Source organism: Bos taurus, chromosome 9 (assembly GCF_002263795.3).
Source record: "Bos taurus isolate L1 Dominette 01449 registration number 42190680 breed Hereford chromosome 9, ARS-UCD2.0, whole genome shotgun sequence".
In the NCBI taxonomy this organism is placed as follows: Eukaryota; Metazoa; Chordata; class Mammalia; order Artiodactyla; family Bovidae; genus Bos; species Bos taurus.
This window is the reverse complement of record NC_037336.1, coordinates 81,352,205-81,369,657: the sequence shown is the minus strand read 5'-3', so window position 1 is coordinate 81,369,657 and position 17,453 is coordinate 81,352,205. Positions and strand designations below refer to the sequence as shown.

General features: G+C 43.0%; 2 protein-coding genes across 19 annotated transcripts in view; one reads left to right on the top strand and one right to left on the bottom strand.

Moving 5' to 3' along the window:
* The window catches only part of PLAGL1 (PLAG1 like zinc finger 1), a 56,331-nt gene extending 49,916 nt beyond the window's left edge, over window positions 1–6,415 (top strand). For 7 of the 11 annotated variants that reach the window (XM_015472892.3, XM_010808656.4, XM_010808652.4 and 4 more), the window contains 2 exons: window positions 30–510; window positions 4,043–6,415. In XM_015472892.3, the coding sequence (XP_015328378.1) occupies window positions 359–510; window positions 4,043–5,270 (1,380 nt within the window). In that variant the 5' untranslated portion in view covers window positions 30–358 and the 3' untranslated portion in view covers window positions 5,271–6,415. 11 annotated transcript variants of the gene reach the window in all.
* ZC2HC1B (zinc finger C2HC-type containing 1B) overlaps window positions 1–17,453 on the bottom strand; it is a 53,209-nt gene that overhangs the window by 207 nt on the left and 35,549 nt on the right. For 2 of the 8 annotated variants that reach the window (XM_005211017.5, XM_059889849.1), the window contains exons 6-8: window positions 15,980–16,085; window positions 9,036–9,120; window positions 8,344–8,539 (exon numbers count right to left, since the gene is read on the bottom strand). In XM_005211017.5, coding sequence (XP_005211074.1) covers window positions 9,050–9,120; window positions 15,980–16,085 — 177 coding nt within the window. In that variant the 3' untranslated portion in view covers window positions 8,344–8,539; window positions 9,036–9,049. The other 6 variants (XR_003036260.2, XR_003036262.2, XR_003036261.2 and 3 more) reach the window with 6 other exon arrangements.

The following is a 17,453-nucleotide window of genomic DNA, read 5'->3' as shown; positions in this document are numbered from 1 at the left end:
CGCAGAAACTGTTCCTCTTCTCTCCACAGTCTGGTGACCCAGGACGTGCCCCAGCTCTAGTGATGCAGTCTGCCTTTCTGCTCGGGAACATCATCTGTGCCTCAGACTTGCTCCTCTCAGCCTGAGACCTCGTGGAAACTGGGATGTAGGATGCAGAAAGCAGAGATAGTGGTAACCGAGAGGCCCATGTCTGGGTAGATCCAGGTCGGGGACCACAACGCTGCCTCCCCCTGGGCCTGGCGGTCGGCTGCTGGGGCTCTGCTGATGTGCTCAGCACAGTCCCGTCCTTCTATTTGCACTTAAATGGCACAGCATTTGGTCAGCGCATCTGAAAAGGAAAGTGTGAGAGACAAAACCCATGGCTACCTACCCCTGCCAGTTATGTGGCAAGATGTTCCTCACCCTGGAGAAGTTCACTATCCACAGTTATTCCCACTCCAGGGAGCGACCTTACAAGTGCTTGCAGCCAGACTGTGGCAAAGCCTTCATTTCCAGATATAAATTAATGAGGTGAGAGGCTTCAGAAAAGGTATGTGCTTTTCCACATACCTTTCAAAGGCTTTGCTAGCCCTCAGACCGAACACTGCAGGGAAAGCGGATGCCCTTTAGCCTTTAAGGCTGTATCTCCAGCGATTACTATAGTTTCTATACGACAGTTGTGCTCTGCGGTGTTCAGTTCACTTTTTCAACAAGTATGTCTTGTGTGCCTACAATAGGCCAGGCCTAAGAACAGAAAGATGAGAAGACCTATGGCTGGGGAGATAGTCATGGAAACACCATTAAAATGTAATCCAAGGGCTTTAATCACAGAGCTGTGGAAGTGGTGGAAGTTGTTCTCCACTGCTTGGTGAGACCTGGGGAGGCTCGTCAGAGTGGTGGTCTTTAGCTGTGATAAGAAGAACGAATGGGAGGTGGACAGAGAGGAGGTTCTGGGAAAGCCCTAAGCCGTGGCCTGGAAGCACATGTGGATAGAGGGGCGTGCTGGAAGAGGATCGGGGTGAGGCCCAACCTCGAGGCAAGAGGGTAGCCGCTCAGAACAGGCCGTGTCTACTGTCCTAAAAGGCTTGTTTTCTTCTGAGGAGTGTAGGAACTGAACAACATGATTTGATCAGGATGTTAGAAAGATGGCTCTGGCAGTAATTTGGAGAAGAGGGAAGAAGCAAGTAGATTGATGTACAATCTGTTGTAACAGTCCAGATATGAAATATGGAGTGAGGATGGAAGGGAAGGATTCAACAAAGGGTAAAAACTACTTTGTGGAGATAGGTCCTTTTTTAAAAATAGTAACGTTTAGTCTGAATTATTTCTTGATCGTCGTACTTCCATGAGAGAAATGGTATATGAGATGTAGTTTCTGCCTGTAAAGGATTTTTATATCATAGAAAGACAGTACTCAAAATACACTCATAATGAGTATGTTGCACGGTAGGCTGATCGACAGTGAATGCTGTGCGTGTGCTGTGTGTGCCGTACACTCAGAGCTGTACACACAGAGCTCCCATGAACGCATGCCTGTCTGGATACCTGCTTAAGGGAAATGCATCTTTGGCCTCTAGTCTTCATGTAATGAACTGTAACTTTCAGACCAGCAGATTAAGTGCATAAGTGAAGGTGAGAATTGAGTGAGAGACAATTTCCATCTGAGTATGCTATGAGCACGGGCCACCTTATGATCAAATTTGGGAGTGCTCCTGGTGGAAGGCACTGGGGAGAGTTAGAGAGAGAAAGAAGTTATGTTATGTTCCTGGCCCTTATGAATAGCCCTGTTATAGATCATTGATAAGCTGATTTGCTCAAATAAGCCTACGAGTGCTTAAAATTCAAATGTGTTCTGTACATCGGCCAATCTCTAGTTGCCATAAATATAAGTATTGAGTGCCTACTGTATCCACCAGTTTTGTTGCAAAGGCTTCCTGTTTTGCAGCATGCTTCTTACGTGTACACAGTAATTATCCTTACCCGAACACCAAAGGCAGGGTTAGCTGCAGTTAAGCCACAGTGAGGATATTATAACTGTGGGTAAAGACCAAAATACATATAGGAGATAAATATTTGGAACAGACAGTGGCGCCGACAGATTACTGGAATGACAGGAATTAGGTGGGATTACTGTGGTAAACCGCACTGAAGGAGATGTCTTAAGCAATATTTAGGAGCTGGTAGTTCTGAGCAAGGGAAACAACTTCTTCAGCTAAGGGTGTGAAGAGAGGCAAAAAAGGGAAGCAGTGTACTTTCTGCAAGGATGGCCTTCCCTTCCATAGCCACCAGCATGTCTTGCCCCTCTGGCCTGAAGCAGTGATCTAATAAAGGGAGGGAAGAGGGCAGGATGCCTTAAAAAAAAAAAAATGTAGCGTTCCATCCTGTGTCTCAGTTGCCACATAAAAGTTCCATTTCATAATCAAAGGTTGAAGAAGAAAGTAACTGACTTGCTTAACTAGAAAAGAGCACATGGGACCTAATACAGTGAAGGATGAAAGCAGTTAGACAGCCAAAGGCAGGAACAGACGATTTGGCAAGGCAGATGGAAGTCCCAGGGTCAGCAGTTAACCTGGAAGCATTCTAAGCTCATTGACGTGGCCCAGGTGACACCCAAAGATGGTGGTGGTTTGGAAACTACAGGACAGACCGGAAGTGGTGGTTTCCTGGGCTGTGAGGTGAGAAGAGAAGTTAGGGAGGGCAGCAAGACGTGGCAGTCATTCTAGCTCTAAGGTGGTCATGTTCTAGACTGGGATTGTTTCGTGAGCAAGTGAGGAGTAAATTACATGGAGAAGAACTGGATGCCAGGCAAAGGGAAAAGTAAAAAAAAAACAGGGGTTGGAAGCTCGTGGGATGTAATGTGACAAGTGGTATTACTGCTCAGGTGTGACTTGTGTCCCCCTGAACCTTTCTCACAGGACAGGAGCAGGACAGGAAATACGAGGTCCAGAGCTGCTCACTTGGCATTGATCTACACATGGCTGATAAATGAGAGCTAATCAGATAACAATCCTCCACAGAGGAAAAAGGAGGGGCAAGATCTATCACAGAACTTTAGGTTCCTGAACGCTAGTGCTGGCCCAGAGAGAAAATTGTTTAAATGCCGAGTTTGTTATTTGCCCTCTAGCCAGCTTGAGAAACCCTTTCTGCAACCTGTGAATGTCTTGGAACTCAGAGAGACCAGCATCACCTCAGACCCCAAAGAGCTATTGCGCTGGCCCCTGTTGCTCAGCGTTGTTTGTGCGCAGTTGGTGTCTGGTTCCCTCTCTGTGTCCAGGGGCAGCAGCTTGGTGCTTCTAGAGAAAGTCCTTCTGAGTTTTGCCAGTGAAATTACCAGTGACCTTTAGGAAGTGAGTTGGAAGCGTCTAAGGGGGCTCTTAAAGAAATGGAGACAGGGGCTTCATGCATCTGACATGAGAGCTCACTGGAAGGTATTAAATAGCAGAAACTTAAGACCTCACTGTAACGTTCTCCTGGGAGGCATGTGGGTGAAGCTCAGAGAACACGTGGTGGGGTTGCCATTCTGGGTCCATAATACATAATAGACACTGTCTCTGACGTTAAGGATAGTCTTTTTAGCATTATGTCTAAGGCCTGAACTTTCTATCAAGATAAAGCAGAGATTGTACTAGAAACAGTAACAGTGGGGTGGGGGGGGGGCGCTGTAGAGTTCTGTGTAGAAGGCAAACTGGATCATTTTTGGAAATTCAGAAATTTTAAGAGTATAGAATAGTCATTTAAACCCTTCCTGAAACTATTTCTTCATGATCATATATTTTAAAATACTTGTATATACTTGTGTTTAGAAATCTGTGTATAGATGAGGAAATCCGTTCTCAATGCATGTTCTTTACAGGTGTGGCGGCTGCATCGCATCATGTAGTACTGTTCTTTTATTATAAAGTTTATGTGTAGAAATCTGGAAAACACAGAAAAGTATTTTAACAACTAAAATGTATATACCACCACCTGGAGAAAACTACTAACATTTTAATATTGTTTCTATATGTTTCTTTGGCTCTTAAAAAAACTGTGTCTGTTGTGCATTTTTTCCATCTGTCCCTAGGCATATGGCTACACATTCACCCCAGAAATCTCACCGGTGTGCTTACTGTGAGAAGACTTTCAACCGGAAAGACCACCTGAAGAACCACCTCCAAACGCACGACCCCAACAAAATGGCTTTTGGGTGCGAGGAGTGTGGGAAGAAGTACCACACCATGCTGGGCTACAAGAGGCACCTGGCCCTCCACGCGGCCAGCAGTGGCGACCTCACCTGTGGGGTCTGTGCCCTGGAGCTGGGGAGCACTGAGGTGCTGCTCGACCACCTCAAAGCCCATGCCGAAGAGAAGCCCTCGACTGGAACCAAGGAGAAGAAGCACCAGTGCGACCACTGCGACAGATGCTTCTACACCCGGAAGGATGTGCGGCGCCACCTGGTGGTCCACACAGGCTGCAAGGACTTCCTGTGTCAGTTCTGTGCCCAGAGATTCGGGCGCAAAGACCACCTCACTCGTCACACCAAGAAGACCCACCCACAGGAGCTGATGAAGGAGAGCCTGCAGGCTGGAGACCTTCTGAATACTCTCCACGCTCTCTCTCCCCAGTTCCAACTGAAGGCTGCCCCACTGTCTCCTTTTCCGATAGGGGCCCCTACACAGAATGGGCTTGCAGGTAGCCTGCCAGCTGAGGTACACACCCTCAATGCCTTGGAGCAGGCCCCCCAGCCTATATCAGTGCTGTCAGAGCTCCTGGCTCCCCTCCACCCCATGGCCACCCCCAGCTCTCCCCCGGCACCCCTCCAGAATCACAAGTACAGCGCTGGTTCTACCTCATATGCCCCACTGGCAGGCCTGCCCCTCAAAACAGATACTAAAGGATTTTGCAGTGCCAATTTGCTTGAGGACTTGCCTCTGCAAGAGCCTCAGTCACCTCACAAGCTCAATGCAGGCTTTGACCTGGCTAAGGGAGGTGCAGGTAAAGTAAACCTGCCCAAAGAGCTAGCTGCAGATGCTGTGAACATATTACCTGCCTCTCTGGACCTCTCCCCTCTGTTGGGCTTCTGGCAGCTGCCTCCTGCTACCCAGAATGCCTTTGGGAGTAGTGGTCTTGCCCTGGGGGCTGGGGAATCTCTGCCGCATAGGCTGGGCTGTCTGGGGCAGCAGCCCCAAGACCCCTCACTAGCCATGAGCACTATGAGCCTGGGCCAGCTCCCCCTGCCACCCATCCCCCACGTTTTCCCAGCTGGCACTGGTTCGGCTATCCTGCCTCATTTCCACCATGCATTCAGATGAATGGTTTTTGTTTTTTTTTAAGCATACTTTTCTTACTCTGAAAGATATTTTGAGAAGCATTTTAAACATCAGCTATGATAATACAAGGAAAGATTTAGGAAGCAGGACTGGAATATGGCTTATTCAGTGATGACTGGCTTGAGAGAAGAGAGTTCTTGAACTGCATGTATTGTGCCAATCTGTCCTGAGTGTTCATGCTTTGTACCAAATTTAATAAGCAAGTATTCTTCAATGGAACTGCAACTATTATCATAACCGACATCCATAAGAGGGCTGCTATATATTGATGTAGCTATATAGTGGTGTTTATCAACTTAATCGTAAGCCATGCTCATAATAATGTTAGCTAAGTAACTTTATGTGGCACTGCCTAGTAAGGGAACTGTGGAAGGTTTGGATTTTTCCAAAATGGGAGGATTTTTAACATAAGAAAGTAATCTTTATATCGCATATTATCACCAGGCTGTGTATTTCTTTTCAGGGATTTTTCTACCTTCAGGGTTGGATGTAGTTTAGTTACTATTGCCATAGCCAACCTGTAGTTTTACAGAAACAATTTCTTGTGGAATAATAGACGTCTTCATTTTAAAGCATTTTAAATGTAGTTTGAATATTTTCCACAGGATGCTACAATGTGAGTTATCACTTCATTTATCTTAAAGATTAAACTGTCAGTTATATCTGACAGAAAAAAAAAAAAAAATCACTGTGTAACCAGGTTAAGTGGTAAAATAATCCAGGCGTCAGTCAAAATAAGCATTTTACTGACTTTAATACTGATTATATTTTTAACAGGAATTTAAGAATATTACTGGAATTTTAAAGTATATATATATATCTATCTATCAAGCAAGAATTTCTTTTGCTCTGCTCTGTCTGGCTTAAAATACTACTCTGCTTAAGTATTTTTAATCACCAATAAGTAAATGCATTTTAAAATTCATCATTTAAGTCAATATTATATTCAAAACATATAGCATTTTACAATGTAACTATAATCTATCTCTGGAATTTGGTATCTTAATGAGTTTTTAAACTGTAAAACCTAACCTTCTTTTTTTAAAGCTCCTCTGTCTTTTGTGTTTAGAGGCTTTCAATATGAAGATATATCTTACATATAATAAATAAAGTACAAATTCAGCAAATGACTTGAGTCATTTTTATATACAGCCACACTCCCCATTCTCCACACAGATGGAAAACACTTCCAGCTCCTCGGCCTGCTCCGTCATGCTCCCCCCTGGTCATCACAACCCCAACAGAAACAACTATTCTGACCTCTATTCAGGATCGGTTAGAAACTATCTTTTTAAAACAATAATTTTGTTGAAGGTTGAAGCTTGTATGCTTCATTAAATTCACAGACCAAAGAACTTATTTCTAAACTTACTGTATGACATTGTGAATTCTTCCAGAATGCTGTGTAATTTATTTCTGATGTGTAGGTCAGAATACTAGCTTCTGAAGTTTCATCTATACTGGGCTACCATGATCCAGTTTTACAGTGGTGTTTACCATTAGTTTCCAGTACAAATTATAAATTATTTCTTATTGGGATGTCTTCAAAAAGTATTATGGCCCATAATACTTTTTTGCTTGTTTGACCTCTAAATAGGGTGGGGGTGAGTAGAGAAAGGGGAACCTTGAGTTCGTTTGTCCCATTAAAGCAGCATATTAGCCCAATATGAGAAACCATGGTTCAACACAGTCCTTAGGAGTGAGCTGGTGACCATAAAAGAAATGATACAACAGAACACAGGTTACCTGGTCAGTAGGACTCCACGACTCTGGGTCTAAGCTCCCATGTCCACTCTTAACTCTAGCTGAGGGAAGGCAGCCTCTCAGAGCAAGTGGAGAGGGACAGAGAGCCAGCTCACCCTGGCTAAAGCTTCCATTTTCCATTTATAGAAGCTTCCACAAACACTTTTACATGTCTTCAGTCAGTTCCAGAACATATACCTGATTCACCTGAGCATAAAACATAGCAACTGGTCCCCAAAATACAGCCTGTAATACTTTCAGATGTGTTTGCTGTACCTGGAGACTGGTACTCTTATTTAGAAAAAATGGCTTATTCCTAAATAAAGTTCCCTGACCTTAATAAAATTCCCTGATTAAAAGGCATGAATTAAGTATAAATAACTCTAGGAAAAAAGTGTACCAACCCTTAGGAAGATCAAGAGAAAAAAATAGTTGAGACACCACCTCCCAACAGAGCTACATGAACTGAAAGTGTAAAGAACAGCTGACTTCCAAGTTGGCCACGGTAACTAGATGGCCTGAGTGCACTTAGAGGATCCTTTCTACAGGATGGGAAGGTTGTAACCTGTTGCTTTCACTGTAGTGTTCCCCCAGAACACTGGTGTATTTGAGGCAATTCTACACGGCATACAGATGGACATTTAAAACAGGAGTAGCTACTAATGACAGTTTAATGTTCATTAGAAGCAAACATCAAAGTTTATCTGAGATTTCATGCCTATTATGTAGAATAAACTAGGTAAAAACAAGATTTTCCTAGGAAGTAATAAAGACTGTTTCACCAAAAGTTTCTAGTATCAAAGCAACATTTTCTTTAAAAAGACTAAAAAGTGTCCACTTAAAAAAAAGCTTAACACATATATATGGAATCTAGAAAAATAGTACAGATGAACCTATTTGCAAAGCGGAAATAGGGACACAGATATACAGAACAAATGTATGGACACCAAGCAGAGGAAGGGGAATGGTGGGATGGGATGAACTGGGAGATTGGGATCGACATATATATACTACTGCGCATAAAATAGGCTTCCCCGATGGCTCAGCTGGTAAAGACTCCACCTGCAATACAGGAGACACAGGAGATGCAGGCTCAATCCCTGGGTCAGGAAGATCCCCTAGAAGAGGAAACGGCAACCCCTTCTTGCCTGGAGAATCCCATGGACGGAGGAGTCTGGCAGGCTACAGTCCAAAGGGTCAGACATGACTGAGCCACTAAGCATGTATGTATAAAACAGATAACTAATCAGAACCTACTGTATAGCACAGGGGAAAAAAAGCTTCAAGTGAGTCTTTAAATCAAGCACTATCATACAGGTTGATGCATTGTTTAATGACTTGAGGGGTAAAATTTGAAGGGAGTAGATAAGAAAATTTGAACATAGTTTTTACTTGTTCTACATGCTGTCTCCAAAGAAATCGCAGGCGTGTAAACAGATGCCTCCGGTTCCCTCACCTTAGGTGGAGTTCCTGGGTACGGGATGGTCGAGGACGGTGAGGGAACCAGGCTGAAAGCAGAAAGAGAAGGCACTTACTTTGGAGCTTTGTTGTTCCCACATTGAGAATGTTAAGTAATACAGGCCTCTTTTAATTGTTCATTGTTTTTAACAATTCACAATATCAAGAATTCTCCAGCTTCATAGCAGTGTCTATACAGTGACTATTCAGTGTCAATCTCAGGGACCTGTCTTTGTTTAGAAAAAGGGAGAGGGCAGTAACCTTCCTGGTCAAAATGAAGAATCATTTCCCTTTCCTGTTAAATCCAAGAAACAAAATGAATTCCTGCTTCCTGTCAAATCCGAGAAGCAAAAACTGAACATCATTTCAAACTATATGTTTAACAAAAGAGTAAGTTTCAAGAGCATACATTTTAGTAACCCAAATCAGGATTTGCCCAAATTCCTCTTTGGCCTGCTATGGATTCATTCTCTTAAAGGCTCATTAACTGTCTTGCCCATTTAGACGATTGGCAACACGTAGAAGTTAAATTTTTTTTTTCCTTACCTGGCCTCTAGGAGTTAATCTTTTTTAGAAGATTTAGCAAATCCTTGTCTGAGTTTTGCTCCAGAAGCAGGGTCCACTGCTGATCCTTTGCAGACATAAACAGATTTGTTATTATGTAAAAGCAAACATTAGCAACAACAGAAAAAAAGTATGATTATGAAATTCTCCCACTGGACTCAAAAGTCTCTATTCTTCCTTTTTGTTTCGGAGCTATAGACAAGTTCTCAATCCCTATCCTGGGCCAGATAATAAGGAAAACAGAATCTGTGTTAGAAGCCCTCTGTCTTCTACCCTTAAGCCTTCACTTAACCATGGATGGGCCCGTTGGCCCACCACCTCAATGACCACCCCCCATTTATACAAATTGACCCTCAACACCTGATCCCACTCTGGCCCCAGCTTTCAAAATGTACCCAGAGAATGTTCCATATCTTCACAAAATTCTTTGCTTGCTCTCATGCTAGAAAGGGTTTGATAAACCTCATGGAAGCATGAAAGGCCTTCCCTCCCAGCGGTTATTTACACACTGATGGACTCATTTCCCAAACAGGACTCTTCCTCTGTGTTCAGCAGCACCGCTAGGAATGGAGACATAGGAATCTATGGGCATAACACGCCACAGTTTGTGCTGGACCACATGGGATGGAACAGGATTCTCAGAGAAATCATTAAAAAAGAAGGAAGAATAGTACTCTCTGTCCTAGAGGCCTCTTTTCTAATCAGTGTTTTACAAAGGAAGAATGACCAAACCACCCCAGGAAACTGCGAATCAATATCAAAGGACACAGGATAGAACTCAGTGATCATATTACCCGAAGATTTACAAGCTTTGTTTTTTCCAAGGAATCAGTAACTGACCCTTCAATACTCATTACATTTGCTACACAATTAGGTAAGGAGGGGAATATTCTTGCCTGAAAAATCCCATGGACAGCAGAGCCTGGCATGCAACAGTCCATGGGGTCACAAAGAGTAGAACATGACTGAGCAACTGAGCACGCAAGCACAAGAAGGGGAGGCTAGTGCAGGCAGGATGCTTAACTTGATCAAATCCACTGGCTCCAGAAACCAAAGCAGAGACCAGAACTACAGCTCACAGTGGCCATAGTCTCTCTGTATAAAGGTGCTGGAGAAGTTGCTGCCCAGAGGTATCTTCCCTATAAATCTATATATCAAATCCCTTGAGAAATAGCCATGTAGATATTTGCTGACTAGGTTATAAACTCAGTTCTCATCTGAACATTAGAATCTTTGTGAGAAAGAAGAGCCATATCTTTTTCTAAGTAATTTACTAAACATACATCTACTAAGTAATATACATATTTCTCCAGGGGATCTTCTCAACTCAGGGATTGAACCTGGGTCTCCTGCATTGCAGGCAGATTCTTTACCATCTGTGCCACCAGGGAAGCCTAATATATATACTAGTATATGTTGTTCAGTCGCCCAGTCGTGTCCAACTCTTTGCGACCCCCATGGACTGCAGCATACCAGGCCTCCCTGTCCCTCACCATCTCCTGAAGTTTGTGCAAGTTTATGCCCACTGCATTGGTGATGCCATCCAGCCATCTCATCCTCTGATTCCCTTTTCTCCTTCTGCCCTCAATCTTCCCCCACATCAGGGACTCTTCCAATGAGTCAGGTGTTCACATCAGATGACGCAAATACTGGAGCTTCAGCATCAGTCCTTCCAATGAGTATTCAGTTTTGATTTCCCTTAAAACTGACTGGTTTGAGTTCTGTGCTGTCCAAGGGACTTTCAAGAGTCTTCTCCAGTACCACAGTTCAAAAGCATCAATTCTTTGACATTCTGCCTTCTTTACGGTCCGCTCAATTGTGAGATACTAGTATATAATATGTACTAAATAATATATATTTATATAATTATCTCCTTAATGTTTTTTGACCCAGTTTTCCCAAAGCAGATGAAGATTTGCTTGGCTCTACCATTTTCTATTACAAACTCCTTATGCAAGTTGCTTCCCTTACCTGTGCTTTCCTCACCTGCAAACCCGGGCTATGAATAGTATGTCTCTGTGTTACTGTGAGGATTAAACAAGGATTAATGAAGATTCATATTTGAAGAGCTTAGAAGAGCATACAATTAAGCATGGGCTACTGTCCATGAAGAAGGGAAATATTCGGTACAGCAAAAAAGCAGAGACAACCTACCTATTCAACATCAGGAAAATAGACAAATTATATTGTCTTTTTGTGATATCATATGTATCTTTGAAAACATATGATATTATGTTTTTAAAGAAACTCTTTGCTATAGGGAAATGTTCAAAGTTTGTGGGAAAAAAAAATCAGGATGTGTACATGGACTATGATCATAATTTAGATCAAAAGAAAACAAAAGAGGCGGCGAATAAAGAGAGAAAGTGAAAAGAGGTATCAATATTAACGGTAGACATGTCAGGGTGTGGAATTATGGATGATTTTTTTTCTCTTCATACCTTCTCTCCATTTTCTAAGATCTTCTACAGTAAGCATTAATTCCTTCCATGGCAACTTCTTAAAAAATGCCCTTTCTCAAGAGACATTTTGGCAGGCTAACTTAGTCTGTAGAACCAAAAAGTTCCTAGGTCATCATAAGAGCTTTTCAGACACGTGTCCAGGGCAGTGACACCAGCAACGGCATTAATCACACATAGTCTGGACACCTTGCTGAGCATCTACGGCCCTCCTTGCTCTAGTGCCAGCCTTCCATTCTAACTTTAATCCCAGTTCTTCTCCACGCTTTGGCCAAATGGACCATTTTCCCCCCTAGAGTATGTGTTGTGTTCTTATTTTCATATCTCTGTTGCTTCCCAACTTTTCTCCATTGGTTAAAATCTAGCTCATCCCCAAAGCCTCCATCTCTATGAAACTTTCTCTCTCTGACCATTACCTCCTCCATAAAATCTCCTGGGAAAAGTAGATCTCTTTCTTGTAATCCCTTAAGACTTTTATATCCCACTGTTAAACATTAGATATAATGATTACTGACTGCAGGTTGTGCCTAACACACGTCTTCCCTCACTGTGAATTTAAAACAAAGGGTTATAAATGGGAGATTCTAAATGTTTATTTTACTCAAGAGAGTCAAAGAATGAAAGCCTGGGTTTTAGAAGGCTAACTACCAGCTAGATGAAAGACAATAATAGGATTTACATGGAAGGTAAGTGACATCAAGTGGCCTAAACGACAGATTGTCAACCTAAAGATAGCTAGACCACCACCAACAGTTTTTTAAAGATCCTCTTATTACAAATAGATTAGTACTGACCAGATCAAATACAATGGCTAGTAGATGAGAATCTGATAAATACATGGGCCTATTTACATTAGTAAAAAGTACTCAGGCTTTTCTCCAAGCCTTAAACAGTTTTGAAAATTCACTTCCCCTCAATATACTTCTGCTTTCTCTCCAGAATGGCTTCAAATGAAATGTGACTAATTTAAAAGCACACTAACCTTGGTGATTTTATTTTTAAATGTTAACAGGTGAGGCCACAGGTAAGAACAGAATCTAAAATTGAAAAAGCATCTTGAACCAGAAATAAAAGCAAAAGCTATCTCTTAAAGCTAATTAACATGACTATTCATATTTCAGTAATTTAAGTGAGAAATTATAGACTCAAGATATCAACTTTGTCCAATATATTTCATTCAAGAAGTATTTACTGAGCATTTCATAAATGCCACGAACAATTCTAACAAGCAGAGGTGTGTGTGGGCTAAGTCACTTTAGCCGTGTCTAACTCTTTGCGACCCCATGGATTATAGCCCGCCAGGCTCCTCTGTCCATGAGATTCTCCAGGCAAGAATACTGGAGTGGGTTACCATGCCCTTCTCCAGGGAATCTTCCCAATCCTGGGATCGAACCTGAGCAGTACAATACAAAATAAACCAAGTACACAGATTCCTGCCTTCTTGAAGCTTACATCCCCTTTTCTGGCATAGTGGATGGGACAGAAAGAAAATAAAGATGTACTGAATATATTAGATGATGGTAACTGCTGGGAAACTACAAAAAGAATTATAGTGGGTTTGATTACTTTGAAACACAGAGGTTGGGTTGGTGCGGGGCCCACTGGGAAGACACTCTGCTAAGAGCTGGAGGGAGGGAGGGAGACAGCAGGGTAGATCACTGAGGGATGTTTTGGTTTTTGGCAGAGGGGGCGGCCAGTGCAAAGGCCCTGAGCCAGGAGTGAGCAGGAGCAAGAGAGGCTGCTCGAGCCGGATGGAGAGGAGACAGTGGACGGTGCAGTCAGCTGGTGGCCCAGAACCTAGTGTGGGCTATGTTGGATTCTCCTTTTACTTAACAACATCACAGTGATCTACAAACCACTGTTGACGAGTTAACAAATATGATATATTCTGCTTAGGTCTGCTGGCCTGCTCATGTATTTCCTAGTGTATCAGAACAGTGTCTGTGTATCGTCCTGCTCATCGCCACATACTGGGACACAGGGCTGCTGCCCTGATTCAGGACCTTTCCACTTTACCTTGCTTCTGCTCTAACTATTGAGTTCAAGGAAGGAAACTCTTTTCCTCTTTTCAATACTAGGCCTGTCTTCCCTCATTCCCAGTCTCTTTCCTGGTTTACTAAACCGGGGAGTGAAGGTCCGACACTCTGAGGCTATACTTGCATTTGATTTGGCACACTGTCAGAGTTGTCTAATCCCAATGAATTAAGAAATACGCCCTCTTGACAAACAAACTCAAAAGGATGTTTTTCACTGAAAGGGAAGCATTATAATATATTCTTTGAAAAAATAAGAAGAAACTATAATATAAAGAAATTGTCTTTTCTCAAGGACACTAGTCATTTTACTTCAGAAAAAAAAGCTTGTTAGTGGAAGTTTTACCAAAAGAATACATAAATGATTTGAATTATTTTTTTCCTTAGTAAAAGCTAAAACCTACCTCATGGATAAGTCTCTACAGATAATGAAGAAAAAAAACAACTCGTGGTTTGAGCTTAGATGGCTATGAATTTTTAAAATATCAACTCAGTTTTTCTCCCATGATAAGCAACTCAGGAGGAATTTAAAAACTAATGATAAAGATTTCTGATGCTGTTACCTTATGGACTATGAGACTGGCACTTCTTATTCTGGTTCTGATAATACCTTCAGAATAAGACTCCTGACCAGAGGTGCCAATATGGTCATGATTTCATTCATTGCCTTCATAGTGATGCTGACCATAAAGAAGAATGTCCATTACTAGCAACACAGCTCAGTGAAGAAGGTAAACACAGGAGATATCTAATCCAGCTCTGCCGTCTACCAGTGGTGTGTCTTAAACAACTCACCCTCTCTGAGCCTCAGTTCCCATTCCACAGGTTAAAACATGTGGAGGATTATTGTGAAGATGAAGAGAAATGGTCAAGCATATAGTAAATACTAAAATGGTGGGCATTCCTTTTTCCTACTTCGAAGACACTATTTCATTCTAGGAAGGAAATTCTTCCCCATTTCCTTTTCTTTCCAGCCTTACTGTGATCTAACTGAATATAATGTGCAAGTTTAGGGTGTACAATGTGATGATTTATCACATGTATGTATTGCAAAATGATTACCACCGTAAGCTTGGTTAACACATTCGTCACCTCACATAGTTAGTATTGTGTGTGTGTGTGTGTGTGTGTGTGCGTGGTGAGAATATTTAAGATTTATCCTCTCAGCAACTTTTAAGTAGATAATACAGTACTGTTAACTATAGTCACCCTGCTGAACATTAGATTCCCCGAACTCATTCATCTCATTACTGGAAGTTTACCCTTTGACCAACATCTCCCCATTTCTCCCACCCTATCCTCCACCCCTGGCAACCACCATTCTACTCTTTTTTTTTTTTTTTTAATTTTAATTGGAGGCTAATTACTTTACAATATTGTATTGGTTTTGCCATACATCAACATGAATCCGCCACAGGTGTACATGTGTTCCCCATCCTGCACCCCTTCCCACCTCCCTCCCCGTACCATCCCTCTGGGTCATCCCAGTGCACCAGCCCCGAGCATCCTGTATCGAACCTGGACTGGCAATTCATTTCTTATATGATATTATACATGTTTCAATGCCATTCTCCCAAGCCACCCCCCTCCCCACAGAGTCCAAAGGGCTGTTCTATACTTGAGTGTAACATTTTAAGGTTCCACATATGGCTTCCCAGGTGGAGCACTGGTGAAGAGTCCACCTGCCAATATAGGAGATGCAAGAGATTCAGGTTTGATCCCTGGGTTAGGAAGATCCCCTGGGGAAGGGAATGGCAACCCACTCCAGTATTCTTGCCTGAAAAATTCCACAGAGGACATAGTGGGCTACAGTCCATGGGATGGCAAAGAATTGGACATGACTGAGCACGCACATAACCGAGATCATACAGTATTTGTCCTCCTTCTGACTTATTTCACCTCAAGGTTTATCATGAAGTTGAAAATGGAAGGATTGCCTTCTCTTTTTATTGCTGAATAATACTCCATTGTGCATATATACCCCATCTTTATCCATGCATCCATCAATGAACATGAAGGGTGTTTTTGTATCTTGGCTATTTGAAACATGCTGTAATGAACATGGAAATACAGATATCCCTCTGAGACCACAATTTCATTTTCTTCCCTTATTTTCAACACAAAACCTGACACACTGCCATCTCCCATCCTTAATCTCTTCTTAATTTTACCAGATCTGGGAACAACGGTTCTAGCCCCAGCTATTGTCATCAGATCTGATTTTGTATACTGTCAAGAGTTGTACAATCTTGGTAAATTAGGAAATATCCTTTCCTGCCAAATAAGCTCTAAATCTCAAACAAACTCACATATCTTTATATCCCAAAGCAACTTTGGATGTCATAGTTTTTGCTGACCGCCAGCAAATCCCGAAGCCAACAGTGGTCTCCTCTGACCCCGTCATTCGATAGTTGAGATGCTCATTCCAACTCACCTGGCCTGGTTGGCGCTGCACTGGCCTCCAGGGCCCTGTTCTGTAGCAGAGCTCCCACAGCACTGGTTACAGTCAGTTCCTTTTTTGGACTCATTTGAGCTCTACCCTGGAGAAGGAGACAGAGGGAGAGGGAGACCAGCGGGGAGGTGGGGGATTGGGGAGGAGAAGGGAAGAGCTCTGTCAGCTCGGGAAGCATACAGGAGGTAATGTGGCCTCCCATGCACCAGCAGCAGGGTGGTCATGTCCAGGACCTGTGACGCCCAGGGGAGGGGGACCCACACACCCTGCACCTCAGTAACCTGGCTCCTGTCCTTCCTGCTGGGGCTCAAAACCATGTCTGGGTTTTGGGGCTTTTGTTCCACAATCAAGCCCTTTGGGGGAGTGGTGATGTGTTAATCCTGTTCGATCAGTTATGTGGAGACATAAGAAATCACTTAATGTCAATAAGGATAGTTATGGAACATTTGGGCTTTTCATTATACTCGAAGATGATTTTGTTTTTAAATACATGCACAGAGAAGAAAAACAGGCACTGGCAGGCACCAAATGTTTTAAACATGGAACTCCAACATCCCCACGCCACTGCCCACCCTACTGAGTGGCGGTAGCAGAAGAGCCATATTAACACGGAAGAAGGACCGAAAGGTTCCTTGGGAGTTCCTTTGTGCCCTCCCTTTTACCTTGCCACAGATCCCTCCACATTTCCATGGCAACTCCGGTACAAAGATAACCTGTTCCTCCAAGTGAGAATCCTCACTTGGGCAGGGCCTGCTGCGAGGCGATGGCATGCAGCTCATCCCCAGGCAAACAAAGAAAGCTATTTTCAGAGAACCCATCCGGGTCTCTTCTGGTTAAGGGTATAACACATTTTTTAAAGCTGATTATGTTTAAAATAGAAACACATTTCAGCTGTGCTGTTAACAGCCCTTCCAAACTGAGACAACACCTCCCTTTTTATTCTCCCTCTCAATAAGCTCCACGATGAGGCAGGCAGCAGAGTGGCGAAGCTGGCATGGGGGAAACAGCACTGCTGTTCAGATACACTCCACAGCGAGTTTACTCAGAAAGCAAGCAATTCAGAAAGCAAGCAATTTTTCTTCTGTGTTCCCAATCACCACTTCGTTCTGGAAGACAAGGAGAGGAACCAGGCCAAGTTGCTGGTTACGCTCAGGACAGCCAGCTGGCCTTCTTCAGGAATAAAAAGCACTTCCGTCCGCTGCTTCCCCCTCTGCTCCCCTTGGCCCCATGAACACCGACTCACTTCGTGGACTGCTTAGAAGCATTCGAAGAAACAGAATGCACCCTTTACTGCTTTAGAAAGTCTAGGTAGAGTTGTACTTTTATTTCCCCCCCAAAATTAAGCTGAATTCAGGTGGTCCAGATGGTAAAGAATCTGCCTGCAGCGCAGGAGACCCAGGTTCGATCCCTGGATTGAGAAGATCCCTGGATTGGAGAAGGGAATGGCAACTCACCC